Source organism: Neofelis nebulosa, chromosome 8 (genome assembly GCF_028018385.1).
Source record: "Neofelis nebulosa isolate mNeoNeb1 chromosome 8, mNeoNeb1.pri, whole genome shotgun sequence".
Lineage (NCBI taxonomy): Eukaryota > Metazoa > Chordata > Mammalia > Carnivora > Felidae > Neofelis > Neofelis nebulosa.
In genome coordinates, this window is record NC_080789.1 from 34,658,110 (window position 1) to 34,675,347 (window position 17,238).

At 34.3% G+C, this 17,238-nt stretch overlaps 1 protein-coding gene across 4 annotated transcripts in view; it reads left to right on the forward strand.

Annotated features, from left to right (window-relative positions):
* The window catches only part of TSPAN19 (tetraspanin 19), a 28,125-nt gene extending 13,072 nt beyond the window's left edge, over positions 1-15,053 (forward strand). For 3 of the 4 annotated variants that reach the window (XM_058741883.1, XM_058741885.1, XM_058741884.1), the window contains 5 exons: positions 3,408-3,482; positions 7,928-8,038; positions 10,196-10,339; positions 11,251-11,334; positions 12,891-15,053. In XM_058741883.1, the coding sequence (XP_058597866.1) occupies positions 3,408-3,482; positions 7,928-8,038; positions 10,196-10,339; positions 11,251-11,334; positions 12,891-12,959 (483 nt within the window). In that variant the 3' untranslated portion in view covers positions 12,960-15,053. The remainder of the gene's footprint in view (positions 1-3,407; positions 3,483-7,927; positions 8,039-10,195; positions 10,340-11,250; positions 11,335-12,890) is intronic. The other variant, XM_058741886.1, reaches the window with a different exon arrangement.
* Positions 15,054-17,238: the final 2,185 nt, after the last annotated feature.

A 17,238-nucleotide genomic window follows, 5' to 3' on the forward strand; every position in this document is an offset into this window, starting at 1 on the left:
GTCTATTCATGTCTTCTGCCCATTTCTTCACTGGATTATTTGTTTTTCGGGTGTGGAGTTTGGTGAGTTCTTTATAGATTTTAGATACTAGCCCTTTGTCCGATATGTCATTTGCAAATATCTTTTCCCATTCCAATGGTTGCCTTTTAGTGTTGTCGATTGTTTCCTTTACAGCACAGAAGTTTTTATCTAGATGAGGTCCCAATAGTTCATTTTTGCTTTTAATTCCCTTGCCTTTGGAGATGTGTCAAGTAAGAAATTGCTGCAGCTGAGGTCAAAGAGGTTTTTTCCTGCTTTCTCCTCTAGGGTTTTGATGGTTTCCTGTCTCACATTCAGGTCCTTCATCCATTGCAGTTTGTTTTTGTGAATGGTGTAAGAAAGTGGTCTAGTTTCATTCTTCTGCATGTTGCTGTCCAGTTCTCCCAGCACCATTTGTTAAAGAGACTGTCTTTTTTCCATTAGATATTCTTTCCTGCTTTGTCAAAGATTAGTTGGCCATACGTTTGTGGGTCTAGTTCTGGGGTTTCTATTCTATTCCATTGGTCTATGTGTCTGTTTTTGTGCCAATACCATGCTGTCTTGATGATTAACGCTTTGTAGTAGAGGCTAAAGTCTGGGATTGTGATGCTTCCAGCTTTGGTCTTCTTCTTCAATATTACTTTGGCTATTTGGGGTCTTTTGCAATTCCATACAAATTTTAGGATTGCTTGTTTAAAGATCAGAGCAGAAATAAACAATATAGATTCTAAAAAAAAAAAATTGTAGAACAGATCAATGAAACCAAGAGTTGGTTTTTTTGAAAAATTAAACAAAATTGATAAATTGATAAACCTCCAGCTAGGCTTCTCAAAAAGAAAAGGGAGATGACACAAATAGATAAAATCATGAATGAAAATTGAATTATTGCAACCAATCCCTCAGAAATATAAGCAATTATCAGGGAATACTATGAAAAATTATATGCCAACAAACTGGACAACCTGGAAGAAATGGACAAATTCCTAAGCACCCACACACTTCCAAAACTCAAACAGGAAGAAATAGAAAATTTGAACAGACTCATAAACAGTGAAGAAATTGAATCAGTTATCAAAAATCTCCCAACAAATAAGAGTCCAGGACCAGATGGCTTCCCAGGGGAATTCTACCAGGCATTTAAAGCAGAGATAATACCTATCCTTCTCAAGCTGTTCCAAAAAATAGAAAGGGGAGGAAAACTTCCAGATGCATTCTATGAAGCCAGCATTACTTTGATTCCCAAGCCAGACAGACACCCAGCAAAAAAAAAGTACAGGCCAATATCCCTGATGAATATGGATGCAAAAATTCTCAGCAAGATAGTAGCAAGTCAAATTCAACAGCATATAAAAAGAATTACTCAACATGATCAAGGGGATTCATTCCTGGGCTGGAGGCCTGGTTCAATATTCGCAAATCAATCAATGTGATACATAACATTAATAAATGAAAGGTAAGAACCATGTGATCCTGTCAATCTATGCAGAAAAAGCATTTGACAAAGTTCAGCATCCTTTCTTAATAAAAACCCTCGAGAAAGTTGGGATAGAAGGAACATACTTAAACATCATAAAAGCCATTTATTAAAAGCCCACAGCTAATATCACCCTCAATGGGGTAAAACTGAGAGCTTTCCCCCTGAGATCAGGAATACGATAGGGGTGTCCACTCTCATTGCTGTTGTTTAACATAGTATTGGAAGTTCTAGCATCAGCAATCAGACAAGAAAAGGAAATCAAAGGCATCAAAATTGGCAAAGATGAAGTTAAGCTTTCATTTTTTGCAGATGACATGATATTATACATGGAAAACCCGATAGACTCCACCCAAAGTCTGCTAGAACTGATACATGAATTCAGCAAAGTCACAGGATACAAAATTAATGTACAGAAAGCAGTTGCGTTCTTATACACTAATAATAAAGCAACAGAAAGACAAATAAAGAAACTGATTCCATTCACAATTGCACCAAGAATCATAAAATACCTAGGAATAAACCTAACCAAAGATGTAAAAATCTGTATGCTGAAAACAGTAGAAAGCTTATGAAGGAAATTGAAGAAGATATGAAGAAATGGAAAAATATTCCATGCTCATGGATTGGAAGAATAAATATTGTTAAAATGTCAATACTACCCAAAGCAATCTAACATTCAATGCAATCCCAATAAAAATTACACCAGCATTCTTCTCAAAGCTAGAACAAGCAATCCTAAAATTTGTATGGAACCACAAAAGATCCCGAATAGCCAAAGTAATATTGAAGAAGAGGAACTTTTGTATTACTACCAGAATTCTGTAAGTTTACCCCATACAGAGTTGAATAATAGTTTAGTCAAAGGTAACATTGCATATGTCCATAGGATCAGAAAACTGGGAAGGTCCACTGGACCACAACCAGCTTTCCATTAAAAAGAAGCCCAGTAATTTTTTTTATTGTTTTACATTAAAATATTGTCTTACAATATTTTATAATGAAGTATTGTTTTACAATTTTCCTGTCTCTACAAATCTCCTTTTAGTGAAGATTAAGTGAGATGATGTATGTAGAAGTATTAGAAATCTAAACTTCCAAACAGATCTAAAGACCGTATTTTTGTCTCTGAAACATTTGTCTCTAAAAATAAGATTTGTAACTTATATCAAACAAACAAATTTTAACTATTTTAAAGTATTAATGTTTAAAATATGTGAAATTAAGAATACTAACAGTGAGTCATTCTTATGTTTTAGTTAGTAAAATATTCAGACTGCTAATTTTTTTAGATCATTATAAATTCTAGATAATATATACTACTATGGCTGCTATGATGAGGAAGATTGCAGTGGCCATAAGTTTAAAAAATATAGTTAAATAAATGTGCAAATAATTTCATTTGGCCTTGAAGAGAAGTATTTTCAGTTTTCAAAGGAATAATTTAAATGTACATACAAATTTAATTTTATTGTAGCAGATACTTTTGTTATTTTCTGTTGTTGTTGTTACTTTGTCCATTTTGGATTCGCCTAATAGGTCACAATGCAGTGAGTTTTCTAGTGTGAGTGTCATGGTGCGTTAAGTGGAGATCCAGCTAAGTGAGTTCCCCTCTAGGACAGTTTTAGATCCAAATGAAGGAAGATCATCAACAATTTCATTAGACCAAGTGGTCTGTTAGGGTGCCCACTGAATACTATCACTTCTGTCTTACTCTAATCCAAATGTTCAATGATTTTTTTCTTTGCCTTTTTGTTTGAACAACATCACTCATGTATATGAGGGCTGGAAACCAGCAATACCTGTGTGTATTTTAAGACAGGATATTTCATATAATGTGCATTTCCCCATCATTGTAATATCTAAAGTACCTAGTAGAAGCACAGTTACCATCTCTATGTCTCTTTTGTTTTAGTATGCAGCACTGTTAATGTGGGCCTTTGGTGTTCAAGTTGTACTTTCAGGATTCATCTTCACAAAGAAAAAAGAGGTATGGAAAGATCATCTTTTTATTTGAAACCTAAAGAAAATCAGACATCTTAAATTATTAAGACCTATGAGTCTATATTAAGAGCGAAAAGTAAATGTCTTTGTGGGTAAAAAGATTCAATGGACATATTACAGAATTCTATATAAGGTCATATCAAAAAGGTGGACTATAAGGAAATTTGTCTTTAACTCAGCAGAATATTGACAGTGTTGTAAATAACAAAGAACATGGGGGAAGAGGGGGTGATAGTGGGTGTAAGGAATCCAAAATTTGTCTCCCGGCCAACCCTGGCTCCCATGATTAACCCAATTCTATTTTTCTATATAGACTTACTATATTCTATTTTTGTCAAGAAATACCTTTAGACTTGTATGAATTTGAAATTTAGTTATTTAAATGAAATGAAATGCATAATTCAAATATTTGGTACAGGTATGGTCATGAGTGATATAATCAATCACAACGAGATTTATATTTATCAAATTAAGTTTAAAAAAAAAAACCAGGGGCGCCTAGGTGGCGCAGTCGGTTAAGCGTCCGACTTCAGCCAGGTCACGATCTCGCGGTCCGTGAGTTCGAGCCCCGCGTCAGGCTCTGGGCTGATGGCTCGGAGCCTGGAGCCTGTTTCCGATTCTGTGTCTCCCTCTCTCTCTGCCCCTCCCCCGTTCATGCTCTGTCTCTCTCTGTCCCAAAAATAAAAAAAAATTAAAAAAAATAAAAAAGAAAGAAAAAAACCATATAGTAAACTGCCTGAAAAAAACCTTTGGGTAACAAAAACTGCCTACTAAGGTCAATGGTTACCCTCTATTTTTAAAGAAATTTAATTGTTTCAGGGTGTCTGGGTGGCTCAGTTAGCTAGGCATCCAACTTTGGCTCAGGTCATGATTTCATGGTTCGTGAGTTGGAGCCCCACATGGGGCTCTGTACTGACAGTGCGGAGCCTGCTTGGGATTCTCTCTCTTTCCCTCTCTCTCTCTGCCCCTCCCCCACTTTCTGTCTCTCTTAAAATAAATAAATAAAGTTAAAAATTCAAAAAAAGAAAAAGAAATGTCATTGTTTCAGTGCAGTCATGCTCTGTCTCTGTATTATGGGAGATTTTCCTGTAGGAAAGAGCATGGCCTTGAAGTCATACAGATCTGCAGATAACTAGAGGTCCACAAGCTACTTAGCAGTCCTAAGCCTATGTCTTAATTTGTACAGCATGGTTAATACCCAACTCCCTTAGAGAGTCACCACTAACTGACAACTTCAAAAGTTTCTGTCACTGAGTAGCTACTTAAAGCTCCCTTTCTGGGGCACCTGGGTGGCTCAATTGGTTAAGTGTCCGACTTCGGCTCAGGTCATGATCTCCTAACTCGTGGGTCCAAACCCCACATCAGGCCCTGTGTTGACAGCTCTGAGCCTGGAGCCTGCTTTGGATTCTCTCTCTCTCTCTCTCTCTCTCTCTCTCTCTCTCTCTCTCTCTCCCTCCCCCCCCATTCACACTCTGTCTCTCTCAAAAATGAATTTAACAAAACTTTAAATTTTTTTTAATATTTTAAAAAAGAACTTCCTTTCTTTCCTTAATTAATTTTAAAGGAACCCCTGATCAATTCCTACACTTCCTAGCCTTCAAAAATCTCTCTATATGTAGAGTCCTAAGTAATGACCAAACCTCATTCCTGTAGAACACCATCACCCTCCAACTTCATTTGCTCTCCTGTGCTTGGCATCTATCCTGGATATCTAGCCACCCAGGACTTGTTGTTAATGGCCTGACATTTAGAGCTAAAATGTCTTCTCGTGTGTGCGTGTGTGTGTGTGTATATGTGTGTGCACAGTATGTGAGTTCTGTAAAGCTGTAATGGTGGCAAAGCACTACATCCCAACCAATCGGCCTGTAACTTTTGGATCTGGTGATAGAACTTGAATATAACACCTCAGGATCCTTAACACCTAAATTTAGTTTATCAGTGTTGTCCATGCTCTCTTAAGTATTATTCACATATTCATCTCTACTTAATTTAAGAATAAAAATGATCACCTGAGAATAATTACCATGTGCCAGAGACTGTGATAAGCACTTTATAGGCATTAGATTTTTGATTCTCACAACAACCCCTAGAGAGGCATTGTTAATCCTACTTTCTAGAACAGGAAACTGAGGCTTTGAGAGGAGAAATGTTTGCTAAAATGCATCATGGCCAAATGACAGAGTCTGGACTCAAACACTTATTAACTGAATCTAGAGGTAACAGCTCTGTTTACATCAATTTTCCTTCTACATTCACACTAGATTAAGCTCCTAGGAGCTTCTAAGTCTTTTATGCCACTTACAGCACCCAACAGTGTTCAAGGTGTACTAGGGCTACAAAGGATCCTTGTCAAAATAAATATGTATGAGGGGATTTTCTTTATATAGAAGTCATGGAGATTAGATATGATACTCTTGTGTACTAAGATGTGATTTATCTGCTCTCTGGATCTCCCAAATAATGCTTCAGAGGGTAAATAAGGACATAAGCCTGCCCCTTCCTACAACAATATAAAATGGAAAAATATTTTCTAGTCTAAATAAAAATTAGGGGGCCTGTGTGGCTCAGTTGGTTAAGCATCCAACTCTTGGTTTTGGCTCAGGTCTTGATCTCACTGTGGGTTCAAGGCCCGGGTAGGGCTCCATGCTGGCAGCATGGGGCCTGCTTGGGATTCTCTCTCCCTCTCTCTCTACCCCTTCCTGATTCATGTGCACGTATGCTCTCTCTTAAAATAAATACACTTTTTTTAAAAAAAAAAAGCACATTTAAAAATGAAAATAAAGAAAAATTAACTTAGAGAATAAATTAAATAACTTACAGATCTAAATAACACTACATTATTCTAATCTTCTTAAATGCATTAAAGCATAGATATATAAGTGACTACATTAGAGTTAACTTGTACACATCGTTTAATGGTTGTAGTATTCCCACCAGTTAATTAGTTTTCATTATTCAAAGATAGCATAATACAATGAGAAATCACTAAACTAGAATTCAAATGAGCCATATTTAAAAGTCTCATCTCCACATCCTTATTCATGTAAACAGAGCAAATAACTAAATTCTCGATCTATCTCCTTGTTCATAAAACGGAATAGTATCTGTTCTTTCTACGTTTTACCTTAGTTATGAAAGTCACCTGAACTTTTAAATATTTAAGTAGATTACTATTAAAATTTACCTTTGCAATATCTAGGTTTTGAAATAACACGTTCACCCCATTCTTTCAAATCTGATTGTTTTTGTTATAGCATTGTGAAAACATAATTTAATTTTTTAAATTAAAAATCATAATTCTTGTATAAATATACAGCAAGCACAGATCAGTGATTTTATTTAACATCTTGATTAATGTGGGAATCAGTAAGAAATAAAAACCAGTTCAAAGGAGAGTCCAAAGAGAAGACACTTTTAAAGGCTATCTCTTAACATATACAAAACACAGTTGGTAGAGGAGATATCATTTGCTCCCCACCAGGAAAAATTCATCTGCATTTCTCTGATAAAGCATCAGTTGTCAGTAGTTTCCTACAACTTACAAAGTTGTTAAATAAGTTAAAAACTGAGAAAGATACAGACCCTCATGAAATAAGAAGACCCTGAAGTTATGCTAAAGAAAGCCTAATTTTCATTGAAAAGATACTCAGTAATCTTTTTCGGCCCATTTCAGAGTTTTTCACAATTTTTCCTGAGAGTACAAGAAGAAAAGCAGAATCCTTAGACATTCAGGAGAATAGCACATAACTTTCTCTTCAGTCATAAAATAAGTCTCATATATTCCTCTTGTAGGTCACAATGCAAAAGACCAAATGCCTCAGCACTCACTGAGATTGCTAAAAGTAGTTAAAGAAACAGAAAACACAGGAATAATCAGAGAACAGCAAAATGACTAGAATACTCTTTTGTTAGGAACCATAAGGAAAGTTTCCTTCAGATTTGGACTTTTTTTCCTTTCCAAGTTTTCATTTAAAGTCCAGTTAGTTAGGGGTGCCTGGGTGGCTCGTCGGTTAAGTGTCCGACTTTGGCTCAGGTCATGATCTCACAGTCTGTGGGTTCCAGCCCCGCATCGGGCTCTGTGCTGACAGCTCAGAGCCTGGAGCCTGCTTCCGATTCTGTGTCTCCCTCTCTCTCTGGCCCTCCCCTGCTCATGTTCTGTCTCTCTCTGTCGCAAAAATAAATAAAAAAACATTTTTTAAAAAATTAAAAAAAAAATAAAGTCCAGTTAGTTAAAACACAGTGTAATATTAGTTTCAGGTGTACAAATTAGTGATTATATATACAATAGAATATTTCTCAGACATCGAAAAGAATGAAATATTGCTATTTGCAATGACATGGATAGAAGTAGAGAGTACTATGCTAAGCGAAATCAGAGAAAGACAAATCCCATAGGATTTCAGATTTTGACTTTGATGCAATTTTCAACAGATTCACCAAGTATGGCATGATAAAGTTGACTTAATCATTGCTGAGTATGGATCTAAAGATATGCCTGAAGATATACCCAAGTGGACTTTTCTGAATGCTTTACAGAAAACAGTAAGAGAAAATTAGCATAAAACTAAAAATTAGGTGTCAAACATGATCACTATAGGGTAAGGGAGATGGGGAAGGGTGGGAGATGGGACAGAGGAATGAGAGGAATAGCACTGTTCCCAGTTACAAATCTTGAGTTTTATCCTCCTTTTGTAAATTAGATCTTCGATTCTTGGTTAACTGATGTGCATTTTAACCTGGTCTCACCTATAAAAGTGTTGGTGGGGTAATCTTCCCTGCTGCACCTGTGGGACAGAAGTCTGAGCACAGTTCTTGCCAGCAGTAGAGAAACATGGTAGTTACCATTTAAGCCTGAATGTCAGGTTTGCTACATATTAGCTTTTTGACCCTGGACAAGTATCCTTATTAATTTCAGATTCCATATTCTTAAAATGGACAGAATAACCCTTACCTCTGGTTGGCAGGAATCAATGAAATAATATATAGAATGTACAGAAAGCCTTGGATCTGGAAAATAGTGAGCAATTAATACTTGCTAGCTAATGTTATTAGGATTCTTATTTTGCACATCAAATATTTCTAGTCAGGGTACAGGAATGGGTATGGTTGCCCAGATGGTTTACAGGAATAGATCACCAGCTGGAACTTAGTAAATGCTTGATAAAGAAAATAATTTTTGTATTTACTTTTTGTAAGTGCTTTATATGTATTAACTTATTTACTCCTCTGAACCCAATGAAGTAAGACCTATTATCCTCGTTTTATAGATGAAGGACTATGAAATTGAGTAACTTACCCAGGGTCATAGAGCTAATTGGGCTGCAGAAACATGATTCAATTCCAGACAGTGTAGCACTAGATTTTGTACTCTAACTACTATAGTAGGTGCCTCACATAGAAATAACTATCATTGGAGCGCCTGGGTGGCTCAGGTCATTATCTCACGGTTCGTGAGTTGGAGCCCCGCTCTGTTGGGCTCTGTGCTGACAGCTTAGAGCCTGGAGCCTGCCTCAGATTCTGTGCACCACACCCCTCCCCCCACCTCTCTCTCCACCCCTTCCCTGCTTGTATTGTGTCTCTGTCTTTCAAAAATGAATAAACATAAAAAAATTCAAAAAAAGAAATAGCTATTATTTTTAGTATATGTAATAACAGAAAGGCATTTTAGGAGAGTTGAAATATAACTATAAATGCTTTTAGTCGTACTGTTTTTCCCCTGACGCATATGATGTGTACATGTATTGCCTCTCTAGATTGCATTAGGACTGATGGCAGAGAACCAAACCTTCCTATGGTCATAAACTGATAAACAAGAAAAAAGTTCTATGTGTGACATTGCTATTATTAATGAGAATCAAGCTTACAGTTCTTAGTCCTGAGTATAATTGAAACAAGACATGTAGATTTGACTGAACTCATTTTCAGTACTCACACTCTAAAGAATTATTTCAGTCATTCAACATTTCCATGATGGTTGGTACATATTGTGACATAGGCAGTACTGATGTTATAACATTCAACAACAAGTTTAGAAAACAATGAAGTATTCACTTCAACTCTGTCTTACATTCTAGGTGATAAATATATATGTTGATTCTTTCACATCTTCCATATTCAACTTGATGGGATTGGAAATGAGATCTTTCCAATGTTTTATCATTTCTATGGCTAATTTGCCTTTTCATCTTTTTTGACTCTCTGTGGAAAATTTTCACACAATACAAAATTGCAAGTTAACATATTAGTCCTAAGAGAGTAAAAATAACACTGAATCTCTTTATGTATAATTAAATAAAAATGGCAGCATATTCTGGAGAAAAAATATAGCTACTGCTATGGTGGAGAGAAAGATATGCCTACAGTGATTTCCTTTTCTGTATTCAGTCCCAAACATAGTTTGTAGCTTCAGTAAATCAGGTATACCTTCCATCCTGGGTTCCTTTATGATAAATTCAGATCTAACAATTTCATCCAAACATAGCCCACTTATATTGTAAAGATCTTTAGTTCTGGTTAACATCAACAAAAGCAGTAACAAAGTAATGGATTAAACAAACAAAACTATACTTATATTTTCACTGCATTTTAATGCAGAATGAATTAATAGCTTTTTCAGAAAAAACATTTTAACGTACATGGGAATCACAATTAACTGCCTTTTGAATATTTTATAGTAAAATTTATAGATTTCTTTTCTAGTTGCAGTGTTGTGGCCAGTACAATTACACAGACTGGATAAAGAATAAAAATAAAGAAAATTCAGAACAGGTGCCATGTTCTTGCACAAATTCTACATTAAGAAAGTGGTTTTGTGATGAGCCACTGAATGCAACTTACCTAGAGGTAAAGATAAGGCTTTCCAAGTGTTTACAGTGCCTTTTTTTGTTTTGTTTTTGCAAGTCAATTTAGAATGCTGAACAAAAGTTTTATATACAAACACTGTTATTTACAGTGATTAAGTTCTTAAGCTACTTTATGAAACTGAACTCATAATTAATGAATAATTATTATTTTAACTTTCTGAGAGTATGTTATTTAAGTGCTCCTAGAACTTGAGATACCATCAACCTTTCTCCCCAACCCTCCTTACTGAATCCCTGCAGAAAGGGGAGGCACTTTTGGCCAATCTCTGGCATATAGGATTGGTAAGGTAGCTACAATACCAAAAGTAAGAAGGTATGAGCATCGGCAAAAACTGAAGTGAGGGGACCCCAGCAGTTAACAAGCGTTCAGATAAATGTAGTAGAAGCAAGAACAGGGTTTCGTCTGTTACTTACAGGTATGGGATACTGATCAACAAGATTTCCATCCCAAGAACTTCTAATATTTTATATAGTTCACACACTGATGTTATTCTAATTGTAAGACACATTTTTTATTTACATAATTCATTCACAGATAAATAGAGCATTATGGGTTTTTTTTAAGCTTCTCCTATTTGGGAAATAATCATTTTCGGTCATAGTACATACCTTGCTGAATTACAGTAGTGTGCAGAAAATTAGAGCCCTTTCTAAACTTAATACATTTCTGATTTCAATTACATCACAACATCTTAGCAACTTAAAAAGTAGTAACAGAGATGTTCTGCTATGAGAGGAAGTTCTCTGGACTAAAAAGTCTAGCCCCCACTTAGACAATGACTTTTTAGAGTTTGTGAATTACTGTATTATGTTTCTTCTTCTTTGTGATAGAATTCTATATAAGACCATTTTCCTCTCCCAAGTCAGTCTAAATAACTTTTCTTTCATTAGGGTTGTGAAAATAAAATCAACACATGGTATAACGCTAATGCTTTAACACTAACTGGAATTAACTTCGGACTTTTGGCTTCAGAGGTAAGCTTTTGTTCATATGTTTAAAGATAAAAAATAGTTGAGTATAAACCATACATAACAAACTGCAGAAAAACCAGCTGGAGTCCTAATCAGACAAATTATACAAAAGGAGTCAGGACCTTGAGACTATTCACATCTGAGAGAGGTATGGGTCCCAACTAGGGGGGCGATACCCTTAAATCAGCCAAGTTGGATGACCTGTTAATAAATGGTCATCCTGGAAGGTAGTGACTTCATTGCCTTGTGATATATATATATATATATATATATATAGAGAGAGAGAGAGAGAGAGAGATATGAAGTATTTATATATGTATAAAATATATAATAATATATAATAAACATATTCTATATATTTATTATGTGTTGTATAATAAATATATAAATATATAATAAATTTATATATTAAATATATATTATATAATAAATATAAGTATATATATACTTCACATATATGTTTTATATACATGTTTTATATATATGTTATATATATATATATATATTTATATATATATATATAACATATATATATATATATAAAATACTTCATATCTCAACAGTGAGAGCCCACATTCGGCAGTCTTCAAGTTGGCAGACTCTGGAAATCTAGACCAATGTTTGACATTAGTAAATGTACTAGTTACTCATATACTCATTCATTCATTCATTCAGTCAGTCAGTCAATAAATTTGGAGGAGGGAGAACATCTACTGTGTGTCAGGTACTGTATTAATGGTCAGAGATTCAATGGGAAGCAAAACAGACACATTCCATGACCTGCTGACCTGTAGGGTGCCAACTACAGATTTGAGACTCAGAAGCAGAACTTCATTCTCCAGTCTCAGTGCAGACTGATGAAAGCAGGTTAAGGCTATGGATTTAACAAAACTGTGAAGAATGAATGTATTATCACAGTGTAGACTAAAACACTGCAATGAATATATAATGCATGGTTTGTTCAGAATAGGATACCGCGTTTAATTTTATGCTGATCCAAAAAGGCATTGCCCGAGGTTCCATAAATTTTCTTCAACTGGTAACAACTATAGTCTCAGAATGGTGATTAAAACATTTTTATATGCATTAATGATGTTCTTTCAAAATGTTTATTCCCCATTGTGTTCATGCTTGGGTATTTAAGACAAGACTAAATGGGAGATAGTACCTGTGGTCCATTTTATCATCTACTCTTTGCACACCACCTTTAATGATTCTACACCAAAATGAAGCAGTTTTGTAGGACTGATGACACAGATGATGAACAAAAACCAGATCACAGTTCATCATGACACCTAGCCCAATGATAGCTCATGTAATTAAAATTGAAGTCTGTTCGTTAGTCCCTTCATAAATGAACTTGGTGACACCTGGGTTACTCTAGAAGACTCACTTTGCAGACTTCTTATTGGCAACCATATGTACCTTACTTCAAAACTTGGCCACTCTTTGATCCTTTCCCTATAAAACATGCATGTAGGGGATTGTATTGTAAGTTTTAACTTTGCGAATTACTCTTATTTATTATTTTGATATCTTATCATTTCCTTTTCTTCTAGGTTTTGCAAATCACATTAACTGTTTCTTTCTTCAGACACATCAAGAATAGAGTATATGCAAAAATGTGATCTCTGGACTTTAATTTACCCAGAAGAAACCAGCTAATTCTCAAAATAAGCACATTGTGTTCTTTTACTCCAAAAAAAAAAAAAAATTGAATTACATTAATTAAGTTTAGAACTTATTCAAGTCATTGGTTATATGTAACATAGAATTATGGAATATTATAAGAAATCACTCCATGAAATTCTCATTTTGTTTTTCAAAATATCAAATTCTGCAGTTCAGAACTTTACCTTGAGTTATTTTCTGAATTCAAGGATGTCATTATATACACTGAATTCAAAATGTGAAGTATCACTATATGTTTTGAGTTTCCTATATAGAAAAGATATATATATGATGCTTAGAAAACACTAATTAAGTAAACAATTATAATATCTACCTTGCATTTGCAAATTTTAAGAAAACGATACTGATTTGTGGGAAATTTAAAAAAAAAGATTGAAAATCTTCATGTCACTGACCTCTGTACTGAATTAACCATTTATTTCTGTCTTCTGATTAATGTTTGCAAGTGGATAATAAAATTTTAGAGATTTGGGTATACTTTAGTGGCAGTAATAAAATATTAAAATCACAATTTTTAACTGTAGCATAAATGTCCTAAATGATCACTGGATTCCCATACTCAACTTGCTACTCATTTTCTTCTTTTTCCTTAAATTTTGTTCAGGCTTACATGCACAATTCTCTGAAGGGTATAAAAATAGCCTACCTGTTCTATTTTCCTAAAAGTGATATTGTGAGAACAGGAGAAAAAATCCTTTGACAAATAAAAAGTGCTATACAAATGAAAGGCATTACCATATCATTGTTGTTCTTTATAGCAAAAAGACTACCTTGACCTTGAGGAAATCAAGAAAAGATAAATTAACTGAAGATCCTGCATCGCTCTCAATCCTATGGAAAGCTCACTGTCATTTACTAATTCAGTCATTTGTCTTTTCATCCATCTGTTCAGTACATTTCATATTTCAGAGACCTATGAACTTTTTACAAGGCAGTGCAAAAAGAAACAGAATAACCATTTTCTCTAAAGCAACCTGTAAATGCACATGCCTTCACTTCTTTGAGAGAGATTCTTTTGGGAATGTTTTATATTTTATTTTTTTAATGTTTTCATTTTTATTTATTTTAATTCCAGTATAGTTAACATACAGTGTTATATTAGTTTCAGGTGTACAAAATAGTGATTCCACAATTCTGTACATTACTCATTGCTCACCAGGGTAAGTGTAGTCACCATCTGTCACTGAGTCCTCTTTGCAACTCCAAGGCCTCACTCTGCACTTGACAATGTAGGTGGCCACCAAAGGCCATTGAACTTTATTAAGTCAGGTTAATCAGTATGCTATCAGATAAAACTCAGTTGCCCTCTTAGATTGTCTCACTTTGACTATACCCAATGGTTTTGATTTCATCTGGCCATCGCATCGTAAAAATAATCTGTCCAAACTTGTTTGGGAAACAGTAGCTGCTAGTTTAATTAGTCACTGCTACCCACATTTCATTTCTCCAGGAACCTGAATAAGAGATGTTGGCAGTGCAAAATCTCCTGTAAAAGGTTTTCACTGAAACACATTTTTAAAAAAATATTGCACCAGAAATACTGTCAGGCAGCCCTAAGTGTTTGTTTAATGTTTGCAACATCTGTGTAATATTTTTATACCTTTGTTTTATTTTTCTGATCTTAGAGGAGTAATTCTTCAGCATAAGAGTCCCTGGCAAAAGGAAAACACAAAAATCTAATCTTTTTGCTGCCATGATATAAGGCTGGAAAAAAAATGTTCTTAATTAAAATAAAAATAAATTTTAAAAACACATTTCACACCACCTGTTATTTATCATAGTTTATCCTCTGTTATTTATTTTTCTTCTGTATCCCTTTGTATTTTTGAAGTCACCCATTAGATGAAAGAAGATAATGTCATATATCCAGTAAATCTATAAATATTTATTGAGCCATGTAGGATTTTAACCCTATACAAACAATAAAACCTGGGAGAGCAGAAGCTACTCCTTGATAAATTAAATTATAGGGATTAAGCCTTTGCTAGTATTCAGAATATTTTGGGACAAAGTAAAAGGAAGTAATTTTGTACAAGAGCTTTGTAATGTGAAATGAATGTGTAATCATTTTAAAAATATTAAAGCTTATTACTCATTGCATTCAAGTACAGAAGAAATTCTCCTGAATGTCTTAAAAGATTTATGGAATGGAAGATACAGAATTTCTGATTTTCTGAATTAATAGTTCATTACAGTTGCAGATTTTGTATCAGAGAGATACTGGAAAACAGAATGCCTGTAAAGATCTCTACAGTATTTTAAGAAAATGTCACTTTTTCTTAAACAAAAAGTTTAAGAAACTTTCTTAAACAAATGTTTAATATGTGTGAATATGTGTGTTTAATATGTGTGTAATATGTTTAATATGTGTGTAAATAGGATTTAAATTATCATATGTAGTGGAATTAGAAGATATTACATGAAAAACTCAGTCATTTTATGATTAATTTTCTAAGGTCTAGACACATTAAAATGTGACCAAATCAGATTTTTGTAACTGATATTTTAATGTAGGTTGTTTATTATTATTTTTGTTTGTTTCAAGTTTTTATTTAAATTCTAGTTAGTTAACATACAGTGTAATATTGGTTTCAGGAGTAGAATTTAACGATTCATCACTTCAATATAACACCCAGTGCTCAGCACACAAGTGCCCTCCTTAATCCCCATCCCCCATTTAGCCCATCCCCTATCCAGCTCCCCTCCAGCAATCCTTAGTTTGTTCTCTATAATTAAGAGTCTCTTTGGGGCGCCTGGGTGGCGCAGTCGGTTAAGCGTCCGACTTCAGCCAGGTCACGATCTCGCGGTCCGTGAGTTCGAGCCCCGCGTCAGGCTCTGGGCTGATGGCTCGGAGCCTGGAGCCTGTTTCCGATTCTGTGTCTCCCTCTCTCTCTGTCCCTCCCCCGTTCATGCTCTGTCTCTCTCTCTCCCAAAAATAAATAAATAAACGTTGAAAAAAAAAAAAAAAAAAAAAAAGAGTCTCTTATGGTTTGCCTCCTTCTTTGTCCCCACCCCCCCCTTCCCCTATGCTCATCTGTTTTGTTTCTTAAATTCCACATATAAAGGGTGACTGGGTGGCTCACTCAGCTAAGCCTCAGACTCTTGATTTCAGCTTAGGTCATAATGTCATGGTTCATGTATTCAAGTCCACATTGGGCCATGTGCTGACAGCAAAGAACCTGCTTGGGATTTTCTCTCCCTCTCTCTCTGCCACTCCCCAGTTTTCTTGTGTGCATGATCTCTCTGTCAAAATAAAAAAAATAAAATAAAATAAAAAACTTTTAAAACATTCCACATATCAGTGATATCATACAGTATTTGTCTTGCTCATACTTGTTTCACTTAGCATAATATACTCTAGTTCCATCCGTGCCATTGCCAATGGCAAGATTTCATTCTTTAATGGCTGAGTAATATTCCATTATATATATATATATATATATGCATATATATATATATATATATATATATATATATATACATACATACCACATCTTCTTTATTCATACTACTTAATCACTTATTTTATTTCATTCAGGAGAAAATGCTATTTTTTTCACTTTGTAATGGTATTGCTATTACTATTAAGATTCAAAAAATGGGAAATATTAGGAAATATTTAAACAACAGAATCAGATTTAACAATAAAATCAGCAGTCCTCATACTATATTAAGTATAACACTACTAGTGTTTCTAAATACCAGTAAATCAAAATGTAGCATGACAGGGACTGCAAATTTAAACCAATTGAGATTGTAAGAATTTCTTCTGTATTAAAAGATACAACATATTTTAAAAGATCTAGCATAATTCTACAACAAAGTTTGTCAAACATTACCAACAACCTCAAAGTGAACTATAAGCAAAACAATCACAACATTGGGAAGGTTATTTTTTTAAGTTTGTATGATATGAGGATACTGAGTTTAGTGTTTATCTGTATGTCTATTGGTGTTTGGCTTTTTCAGGTGTAAAATTTATCTTTTAAATCCAATCTGCTTGAATTATTATTAGATGCCTGAAACTGCATTTAATTACAAATTCTTACTAAACACAAGAAACAGATAACCCTGAATCCCATCATGCCAGTTTATTATACATTTATATTTATATTATAAATTTACATATCACATATTCATTCATGTTGATTAAAAAATTACCAATATCATCTTTCCATCTTTCAGTTTTAATCTATTTCAAAGCCAACCAATTTT